The sequence below is a fragment of the Dendropsophus ebraccatus genome, unplaced genomic scaffold, assembly GCF_027789765.1.
Source record: "Dendropsophus ebraccatus isolate aDenEbr1 unplaced genomic scaffold, aDenEbr1.pat pat_scaffold_1557_ctg1, whole genome shotgun sequence".
Lineage (NCBI taxonomy): Eukaryota > Metazoa > Chordata > Amphibia > Anura > Hylidae > Dendropsophus > Dendropsophus ebraccatus.
This window is the reverse complement of record NW_027208979.1, coordinates 27,034-38,478: the sequence shown is the minus strand read 5'-3', so window position 1 is coordinate 38,478 and position 11,445 is coordinate 27,034. Positions and strand designations below refer to the sequence as shown.

Here is an 11,445-nt window from a genome sequence, read left to right as displayed (position 1 = left end):
TCGTCCTAACTTTAAAGAATACACTCTATAACATTGCTAATGTGGTAAATGACTATTCTAGCTGCAAATGTCTGGTTTTTGGTGCAATATCTACATAGGTGTATAGAGGCCCATTTCCAGCAACTATCACTCCAGTGTTCTAATGGTACAATGTGTTTGCTCATTGGCTAAGAAGGCTGATTGATGATTAGAAAACCCTGTGCAATCATGTTCACACATCTAAAACAGTCTAGCTCATTACAGAAGCTACAAAACTGACCTTCCTTTGAGCAGATTGTGTTTCTGGAGCATCACATTTGTGGGTCAATTAAACGCTCAAAATGGCCAGAAAAGAGAACTTTCATCTGAAACTCGACAGTCTATTCTTGTTTTTAGAAATGAAGGCTATCCATGTGAGAAAATTGCTAAGAACCTGAAGATTTCCTACAGACGGTGTGTACTACTCCCTTCAGAGGACAGCACAACAGGCTCTACCAGAGTAGAAAAAGAAGTGGGAGGCCGCGTTGCACAACTAAGCAAGAAGATAAGCACATTAGAGTCTCTAGTTTGAGAAACAGACGCCTCACAGGTCCCCAACTGGCATCTTCATTAAATAGTACCCGCAAAACACCAGTGTCAACATGTACAGTGAAGAGGCGGCTGCGGGATTTTTGGGCTTCAGGGCAGAGTGGCAAAGAAAAAGCCATTTCTGAGACTGGCCAATAAAGGAAAAAGATTAAGATGGGCAAATGAATAAAGACATTGGACAGAGGAAGACTGGAAAAAAGTGTTGTGGACGGATGAATCCAAGTTTGAGGTGTTTGGATCACAAAGAACGTTTGTGAGACGCAAAACAAATGAAAAGATGCTGGAAGAATGCCTGACGCCATCTGTTAAGCATGGTGGAGGTAATGTGATGGTCTGGGGTTGCTTTGGTGCTGGTAAGGTGGGAGATTTGTACAGGGTAAAAGGGATTCTGAATAAGGAAGGCTATCACTCAATTTTGCAACGCCATGCCATGCAGCGCTTGCTTGGAGCAAATTTCATCCTACAACAGGACAATGACCCTAAACACACCTCCAAATTGTGCAAGAACTATTTACAGCAGAAGCAGGCAGCTGGTATTCTATCGGTAATGGAGTGGCCAGCGCAGTCACCAGATCTGAACCCCATTGAGCTGTTGTGGGAGCAGCTTGACCGTATAGTACGCCAGAAGTGCGCATCCAACCAATCCAACTTGTGGGAGCTGCTTCTAGAAGCGTGGGGTGCAATTTTCTCCAGCTTACCTCAACAGATTAATAGCTAGAATGCCAAATGTGTGCAATGCTGGAATTGGTGCAAAATGTGGATTCTTTGACAAAAGCAAAGTTTGATGTAAAAACAATGTTATTTCAAATACAAATCATTATTTCTAACCTTGTCAATGTCTTGACTCTATTTTCTATTCATTTCACAACGTATGGTGGTGAATAAGTGTGACTTTTCATGGAAAACACAAAATTGTTTTGGTGACCCCAAACTTTTGAACGGTAGTGTATGTCACTTATTTTGCACTCTCTGGACAGATTTTAATGTGTAATAGTATGTTACTATTACATTTCTTGCTAGAGAAAGATTACATCTGAAGAATGCTCCCAAATTGGCTCGTTATTGCATTGCGCATTTTCCAACCCAGATCTTGATCCAGAGAGGTGTTTCAATGTACAATTGCAGTTTGCAACAGTAGAGTACTGTGTTTCTGAAACATATGTCAGTGACTGGAGTGATACCATCTTCATGGAGAATTACAGACTAGTAGGTATGAGTCATGACTGGTCATATATTTGCCGCAGTGTTCTTTGTGCTAATGCTTTGAAGTATCTAGTATGCTTATTTGTTCTTATCTCCTTATCAGAGTCATGTGATGTCCCGACACCCCCAGTGAAGAACTCCAGCTTCTTCATCATTTTATTTTCAGTAACTTCCACATTGATAATATTTCTCATAGTATTTCTCAGGTGTAATATGAAAAGGTAAGTAAATGAATAAGCACTAAGTGGCTATTTTACTGTGAATTTTGTTAAAATTAATGATATCTATATCGCAATTCACTCTCTCATTTTAGATACAATTGACAACTGCTAAATATTATTTACACCAATAAATCGTCCAGATATTTCATCAAAAATGTTTTGCCAATTTCTTCTCATTAGTTTTTACTTTGCAACTGGCAAACTATTAATAAGTATTGTGAATTAGGGTACGTACACACTACAGAAAATGCGCAGACAAACAAATCTGTTTAATGGAGGCCTTAAATCACAATTTACCAAAATTTGCTGCTTACATCTTACCAACATTTTGGCTGCATAAGTAGGTGCTTGATGGACAATGCATTCCGAAAGTCTTAATACTCTTGCATTTTTTTTACATGTACTCATGTTAAAGGACAACTCCAGGGTTTTTCTTTTTTTACTTACTTAACACACATTACAAAATTATATTAATTTGTAATGTGTATTAACAAGCTGCCCCCACCCCAGAAGTGAAATAAAGACATACATACCAATATCATGTCGACCACGTCCTCTTTTTCTGGTGCTATTTTGTGTCAATGTTGTCATGAGCCTGTTCTTCCTCCTCTTCAGCATCTTCTGCTTCAGTGAATGGGAGAGAAAAGGCTACTGGCCTTTTTATTGGCTGGACCACATCACATGGCTTCCAGCTTGCTTGTCCCTGATTATATAGCCCTGATTAAGAAAATTATATATATATATTTCATTTTTTTTTCTATATAAAAAAAATTGACACAGAGTGCTCTGGACCTCAGAGTGGCCCATTGGTTCATCGTCCAACAAAACAATGACCCTAAGCAAACAGCCAAGACAGCACATGAGTGACTTAGGACCCTAAGCACAGGCCAATTATCAGCCAAACAGACAAATGTGGCCCTGTGTAAAAGGGCTGCCGATAATCCAGCCAACAAGCAAATGCTCATCTATCAGCAGATTGGGTCTTTTTGACCTGCTTAGAAAACATCAGCTGATCTCCCTGTTTAATGGCGTGTGTGTGTGTGTGTGTGTGACTGGCAGCTGATTACAGGAAAGGGCCACCTGAATGATCCAGTGATTGATTGTGCAGGCTCTCCCCATAAAATTAATGATCCGTGTACTAGGCTCTCTAAACACTGATCTATGAGAGGCTTATAGGAAAAAAACACTGTAAATGGCCTTGAGTGGCCTGAACCCAAGTGAACATCTCTGGAGAGTCATGAATATGACTGTCCACTGACAGTCCAAATCTAACCTGACAGAGCTTAAGAGGATCTACAGAGAAGAATCCCCACATCCAGGTGTACAAACCTTGTGGCCTCATACATCAGAAAACTGGAGGCTGTAATCACTGCCAAAAGGGCTTCAACTAAGTACTGAGTAAATGGTCTGAATATGTACTGTATGTCAATGCAAGATTTCTAACATTCTGATTCTACTTTGTCCTTATGGGGTATAAAGTGCAGAACGATGGAGAGAACAAATTGTAAAGTAAAAGGGTGTGAAGACTTTCCAAATGCATTATATATCCTGCTAGAATAAACTTTCTATCAGTCTTTATTAATTTCCTTATACAGTTCTGTGCTGTGCATACTGATGGCAGATAACACTTTTCAGTACAGTGTACAGACAGGAAATCACAGTTTAGTAAGAAGATTCCTCCCATGTCTGAGATAGATAAAAACTACAAGGTTTTTATAAGGTTTGATTTGTGTAAATATGTAGGTGTTCTCTTAACAGAATGAATGTAAATATGTAGGTGTTCTCTTAACAGAATGAAGAACTGTGTGTTTCCAATAATACCTGATCCAAAAAATTCATTTCATAACTTGTTTGACAGCCACAATGAATACTTTCAGGTAACATGTATTTAATTTATCTAAAACAAATCCAGCATACATGAATACAGTGCAATATACTGTATGTACAGTATGTTTCTTATTAAAGTTAGCTTATAATTTATGTATCTGCGCAGGATTAAGAAAAATATAGCTGATTTTTTCCAAAAACACCTGTCCTCAGTTTGCTACTATTACAGCTCAGTTCCATTAAAATGAATAGTTATTTCTTTCCAAAACACCTGTCCTCAGTTGGTACCTAGTGTTACAGCTCAGTTCTATTTTACCTGGGGTGAGGCTGCCCAATGCGATTGTTGTGTGTGGCAACCTCTGCACAGCAAGTGATGATTGCTATCACAGAGGGATCGGGACCCTGCTCTGTATGGCGATGTGTGGCAGTGCTTGTCCAGGGCACCGGTCTGGGAACTGCAGGGCTTAGACAGTCCTGCAGTTTCTAACTCAAACATTGGTGGCAGCAGAGGGGTCCATGTTGGCCCTTACTGCTGCCACTTAATGGAAGTTGAATGGTAGATAAATAGAGTATACATTTATTTTAATAAAGTTACAAAGTATTATTACTTTATAAAAGCAATGTATTAGCAAAAATTATATAAATATAAATATATATATATATATATTGGTTTAAGAGCATTGCTTTGGTTTAAGAGCTCCCTGTACTGGGTGGGAGGGAAAGTCTGGGAGGGGCAAGGTCTGCATAGCGGGGTCTACCACATTGTACACTGACCCAGGAAGTCTCCCTCACCTTCCAAATCATATAGCAGATCCACTTGGGCTGGAGATTGCATTAGGGAACAGGACTATGGAGGTAATCTTTTCATAGCTGTAACCCCTCTCTACCCCGGACATAGAGTGCTGCTATACTCGGCCCATATATGCCCTGCTCATTTCTCCCTGCAGTCTCTGTCAGCCCTTGTGTTTCAGATCTTCTCTATTCCTGCTATAATCTGCCTGCACTTACACTCAGCTATACACGCTGCTGCTATAATGTGCCTGCACTCACACTCAGCCATTCACACTGCTGTATAGAAAAGTTTCTGTCACTGTCCTCCTGCTCAGCTCTGTGATTCTCACTTTTTGATTGCTCCAAGCTGAACACCCCCCCTTCCTCATTGCAGTCATGTGACCACACAGACCTCTGACAGCAGCCCTGCTTCATTATGGGGATCTCCAGCTCCATCCTGTATTTACAAACTGCTGCTGTTTTTTCATTCTTATGATCTTACTATACAATATACTCCAAATGCTGATTGTTATAATATGACATATCCAGCTTTCTAAATGTTTGTTTCTTTTGTTTTACCTGTTATTCAGAATGAAAAAAAAAAAAAATCATTGTTTTGGGGTGTGGAACCATTTGTCGGCATTTCAATGATTTCTTATGGGAAAATTTGCTTTGGTTTAACAGTGATTTGGATTACAAGCACGGTCCCAGAATGAACTATGCTGGTAATCCAAGGCACCACTGTAATATATATATATATATATATATATATATATATATATATATATATATATTTATTTTTTTTTTTAATTTAATTTATATATATTTTTTAATCTCTGGACTACCCTCTAAATGTTTCTGGGCTACAAAGCAAACCATGACTTCAATGTATCATTTATGTGGAGGAGCAGTTATACCTGTCAGGGCCATAAGACCAGAGAGGTCAGACAGGAAAGACACACAGTGAGCCCTAGAGCTAGGCCCCACAAAACTGTTCCTACCTATTTGCCGACCTGACCCTAGGCAGTCAGCGACAACTGGTTGACAGTCCCCTTCTACATAACAGTGCACACAGAGACAAAACAAGACAAACACAATAAGGGATGTCAGGCATATATACTGTAGGTCAAAACCGGAGATAGCAAATACAGTACCAAGTCAGCAAGAAAATGGGAAATCAAAGAAGGGTAAGCTGGGGGTCAGCTTGAAAATAGCAAAACAGGTAAAACACCAGCCAAATAAAACTTATAGACAGCTGTAAAAGAAAGGTCAGAGGTATACTTATGTGATGTCAGAGTCCGTGTTTGGGGCAAGATTGGCTCAATCCAGTGACATCTAGACCACACAGATCTAGGCTAGTAGGAAGGAATGCGAGTGGTAAAGGGATCTATCAATCACCATTAGCTTAACTATCTGCAGCCCAGGACTAGGTCAGCAGGAGAAACTGGTGTGGTGGAATCCAGTCAACACTCCAAGAAAGGAATAGAGCAGTGTTCAGACCAGTGCAAGACAATAAAACAATACATGCACAAAATCAGGCAAAAACAGCGCATCCTTCACCATATTCCATGGAGAGAGACTGCCGCTGAAGCCTACTCGGGAACGAATATTACAATACCCCTCCTGCAGCAAAGCCTGGCATGACTGCAGTCTTTTTAACCCCTCTAGCTACCATCATGATCACAAAACATACAGTATTCCCAATTAGGGTACATTTACACAGGCAAAACATGTGCTGTTTTGAATGTGGAAACTCTGCTCCTATTGACTTTCATGGGAGCAGAGAAACATTCTGAAAAAAGTGACATGCCACCTCTTTTCAGCACAGTCCAGTGCCGAAGCTCTTCAGGGCTCATATATATATATATATATATATATATATATATATAATTTGCCTTATCACAATGCATTGAATTCTAAAGATTTGAAGGTCTGAGGTAGAACTCAATCTCAATAAAATATGCTTACGCATGTAATAATGTTAATTTTCACACCAAGATGGATTCTTATCTATGTAAAGGGAGATATTCTTTTTTTAAAAAGTTCAGTTTCGCATACAGTATGCAAAGGATAGATGCTAATCTATGTAAAGTTTAACCGTGGTAGACAGTTCCTCTGAAGGTTATATTAGAGACAAAGGCTTGTCATTATTTTTTATCTAAGGTTCTGACCTTTTCATTCTGACTTTTGTAAATGGAACATATATGTATACATTCTCAAAAAATGCCCAGACCTCCATGCCATAGCTTCTGCATAGTTTGAATAGCTATTATTAATGTCTTTTCTCCCACGTTCCTAGTGCGCTTCTTTATACCCTACCCTCAAGAGCATGTTAGGTGATTGCTTACTCTATTTATTGTCTTGTACCTGTGTATACAAGGCTTATAGAGGAGAACTGCATACTGCACTTTGTGACCCATGTCATTCAAATAAATATTCTTTTTAAAATTTCTTTCATAAAGTTATATAAAAGAAATACATTCAAATATTAAAAAAAAGATTTTTTTTTAAATGTTTCCTTTGAATGGAAGCAGTAGGGGGAATACATTCATCATAGCACTCTTTGGTTTTCTTAAAGCATACCCATCACTAAAAATAACTTTTGAAATGTCATAAGGCATAAGGTGATCAGGAGATATAATCAGGGGAAGAGCACGACAGCAGGGTGATCCACTCCTCGGGCAGCTGATAATTATAGACATTGTCGGAATTGGCCTTTACAGAGATATGGGCAGGTAGTGAATGTCATGGCTGCAACGCTCTCTCCATGGCTATATCTCCTGATCACAGTGGGTCTTAGCAGCGAGACTCGCTGTAATCACTAACTTTCGTTCGTTTGCTGATTGTTGCCTTTTAACATATAAAAAATATCTCTGCATGTAATAGGTGATGCAAAGCTGAGGGCTGATTAAAGCAACGGCCCTGCCTGCACGACTACTGAGCCATCTAATAGGCTTAGTAAGCGAGCACTGACCTAACAGATCAGCGCTCGATTATCCTGGGCATTGTGTTATAATAATTATTTGTCAGGCTACCTGCTTACACAAAAATACATCATGTAGGATGGTAAGGGATCTGCTCCCCTGTTTGCTCTCATTATTTGCTGTACATTTATTGGAATATTTTTGCGTTTCTCATTATTAAGGAATGGATGAAGACAGCAATTTCTGACAGTCATCAAGAAGTAGAATGTGTGATGGATGTGCGGAATGATGAACCTGTAGCAACGTATGTGAAGGAAACTGAGGTGATGCCAGGAAATCAGTCTGTTGTCAATGAACAAGAGGACAATGTTACACTTGCCTTTGCATCGCTGCAGGAGGAAGCTTCTAATGTTTGCTGTGGAAATATGAACATTACAATGACTGAAAGCATGTATGTAATGCTGTAATAATAGGGTATTTGGTCTAGATATATTAAGGGGAAACTAACAGCAGGTTAGAAGACTAGAATGAAGGTCATGTTCTTACCTACATCCTCAGCATTTGGTTGCTGAAGAAGTTGGATGCAGTCCTGAGTAGTCCTGGAAAACATGAATATAGTCATGTATTCCATGTTTTCCCGGCAGCCTCAGGGCTGCATCCAACTTCTTCAGCCACCGTTAACCAAATGCCGCACGCCCTGGTTCGGTCGAAGTTTGCTGATCTCTAGTGAGAAGCTTTTGCTAGGTTTTAATTTCCCCACTATCCTGTCATCAGTGCAGTATCAGGCTGCTAATCGGGGACAACCCTGGGAACTGGAAACTGGGTGTTAGCCTGCAGCAAAACCCACACTCTCTTGTGGGGATTAAGGTGAAAAACTAGAGATCTCTTCAAATCTGTACTTGACATCTACATTATATTGTAAACTAAATATTGACATTAAAAATATAACCGTTCCTGCGGAAAAAAAAAAAAGAAAAAAAAGTCTGTTTCCATGTTTTCCAGGACTCCCTGGGGCTGCATTTAACTTCAGCAGCCACCACCAATCAAAAGCTGAGGTACTGGCATCCCAAATGTCAACTTAGGCTTGGTTCACACACAGCATATTTTAGTCAGCATTGTGGTCCTCATATTGCAACCAAAACCAGGAGTGGGATTGAAAACACAGAAAGGCTCTGTTCATACAATGTTGAAATTGAGTGGACGGCCGTCATTTAATGGCAGCCTGCAGCCTGTCATTAACCCCTTAAACACCACTCTCTTTAAGGCCTGTGGTGATGCAATACTGTTTAATGATAAGTTATAGCTTCCTTATACAATATAACTTCCCATGCTTAATTTAAGGGTAGAGGAAGTTCCTACTGCATTATCATGGGCATTTACTTGAATTCCTTCTAGAGTTAAAGTGCTTTTTGCATGTGTTAAATATATGTAATAAAGAACTGTTTACACCATGTGGCATATAATATGTACAGTGCCAAGATTAGACTGCTATCTTTGTTCTTTCTAAAGCTACACCCTTTCACACAGTATTCTAGATAAAAATTGTACGCTATCTAACACATTTTGCTAGCAGGGATGCCTAAATGGGGGGTGGTTGTGTGTGTGTGTGGGGCTGCTCTAGGGGGACTACCTACATGAGGGGCCAACTACCACAAGGACTACCTACTGGGGGTATATCTACTTGAGGTTCTACATACAGGGCATTACATATATGGGAAATACTCCTTACTGGGGAAGGGGGGATGCCTATATGGGGGTTAAATGTCAGTAGAGCCTGTGTAGAACTGGTATATACCAATATACAGTATGGTCACAGTATAGGGGGATAGTCATTTTAGTATAGTATAGGATTTTATTCTGTAAAAGTATGGTGGTAATAATAATGGTCATGGTGTGATGAAATTTGTCCCTTGTATATAGGTACTAGTGGTAATACTGGTCTTGGTATACAGTGACAACATAGTGGATGAAATTGTAGAGCCCTGGATAGGTGTATTTCCCTCAGCTGTTCAGGGAGGTGGGGGGTTACATTCCCCCTTTTTTTTTTTACTATGATTAAGGTCCTCTAGGAGGGGTCTGAAAATGGGTCTGGTGAAGTTGGAAGTTAAAAGAATGTGTTTTAATCAACAAGTAGTTAGCTAACTAATAGATTTAAAAAAAAAGTTTTAAGTTGAAAAAGTTTATCATAAATAACCTACGCATTCAATAAATTCAAAAGGTCAGCATGAAGTAGGGAGCAGATAGAGTTGAGTAACACATGACTGCAGGATATGAGTACACAGAGAGTTAGTAGAGTTGCATAAAACACTTTATAATTAATATTATATTTACTACTTAACCCCTTAAGGACCTATTATGTACCCAGAGCTGGCTCTGCTATGAGGCGGAATAAGGATTCCGCCTGAGGTGGCGGATTCTTGCGTCCCTGTGGGGGCGGAACAATCCTGTCCTGTCATTTTAGTAAGGGCCCTATTACACGGGGCGATTATCGTGTGAAAAATCATTATATCGTTCAAATTTAAACGATAATTATTTTGTGTAATTGCAGGCAATGATCTAAAAATCGTTCCGCATTTTTTCCCTAATCATTCAGTGTAATTGCACATTGTTCATTGTTTTGTTGGGATCAGAAGGAATAAACGATCATAGTAACGATTGCAATAATGATTGTATCTAACGACAATCGTTTTGAGTAATATGGTGAACGATTTCAGGTTATTGTTAAACAATCTCATTTGCGATCGTTTATCATTAGTCGTTAATCGTTAAAAATGGCTCAGTGCAATAGGATCCTAAGTCAGTCTGACTTACCTGAATGACAGGGCCCAGCAGACTAATCTGTGCTCCTTGGCCTGCTGAATCCTCCCTCACCCACAACACTTGTTCAGCAGCAGGCAAGTGACACAGACGGGTGAGCCTCCCTTTTGTGTGCATACCTCGTCACACAATACAAAAGCAGTGGTAAAATACTGGCACTGTAGGGATTAACCTGAGAAATTGTCCTTGGCCCTCAACCCCAAGGGGGGTCCCTGAACAGCTGTGGTATATCCCTTACATTACTGCATTTGCACCAAACAGATCTGTAGGTGGAGTTTTACCGTAAAGTGAAATTGTGTAAAAATGGACCCCACCCCAAAATTTATAAAATAGTGCCTTTCTTTCCCAATTACACCCCATAAATAATTTTTAGTCATACATTTTGCAAACATAAAATCAATGCAAAAATAAAAATTGCCCCCAAGGCCAAAAAGCCCCGTGTCATAAGAGGTTGGCCAACCATTGATTTGTTTCTTATCTATTCTTTACTGTTTTCCAGCTTTTCACAAATGCCGATCCCCCAAATTTTAGCAGATGGGCAACTTCCTTTATATTGAGAATGGAAATTAAACTGCCAAATGTTCAATTACATATGAAGAAAGAAATATAGTGTGCAAACTTTCCACAGAAGAATATAATAGACATTTTGCTTTTAAAGGGAAACAGGGCTTCCTATTAAGAGTCCTGCACAGGATTTAGCAATTATTCAGAATGGCTTTTTCAAACATGTATGCATTTTATATTACCCTCATTAAACTGGTTTTGCCGAATAAAATGAAGCTAATAAATATGAATGCGGTTAGATTGTTGGCTAAAATTTATAAACACCTTCTATGCATTTAATGTACAAATATACAAAATCACTTTTGAGGAATTCTAGCATTATTTTACTTTAAAGTTTTATCAAAATTTTTTATGACACCTATCTATATATGTGAATATATCTTTGTATACAAAATATTTTCTTTAATAATATTGACTTGAATAAGACATTATCCAACAAGATAGAAACCATGTGGATTGAGGTATTTTATGACTTGCTAGATGGTAGTGGTTTAATATTAATATCTAATTCCATCTTGCCAAATAAGACATTTCCTGTATGTGAAGTGAAA

The 11,445-nt window shown here is 39.0% G+C and overlaps 1 protein-coding gene across 1 annotated transcript; it reads left to right on the top strand.

The window, feature by feature from the left end:
* Positions 1-1,388: 1,388 nt before the first annotated feature.
* Positions 1,389-10,953, top strand: LOC138775327 (cytokine receptor-like factor 2). Its single transcript, XM_069955911.1, has 5 exons — positions 1,389-1,777; positions 1,874-1,991; positions 3,784-3,868; positions 7,735-7,964; positions 10,830-10,953. The coding sequence occupies exons 1-5, from the start codon at positions 1,756-1,758 to the stop codon at positions 10,885-10,887; spliced, it is 513 nt and encodes a 170-aa protein (XP_069812012.1). The 5' UTR covers positions 1,389-1,755; the 3' UTR covers positions 10,888-10,953.
* Positions 10,954-11,445: the final 492 nt, after the last annotated feature.

Excerpts from the sequence above, each read along its gene's own strand:
- LOC138775327 (XM_069955911.1), top strand. The coding sequence starts at position 1,756 with ATGGAGAATTACAGACTAGTAG. Across the intron at positions 1,778-1,873 it reads GGAGAATTACAGACTAGTAG|AGTCATGTGATGTCCCGACA; the intron begins GTATGAGTCATG and ends TCTCCTTATCAG. Across the intron at positions 3,869-7,734 it reads GCCACAATGAATACTTTCAG|GAATGGATGAAGACAGCAAT; the intron begins GTAACATGTATT and ends CTCATTATTAAG.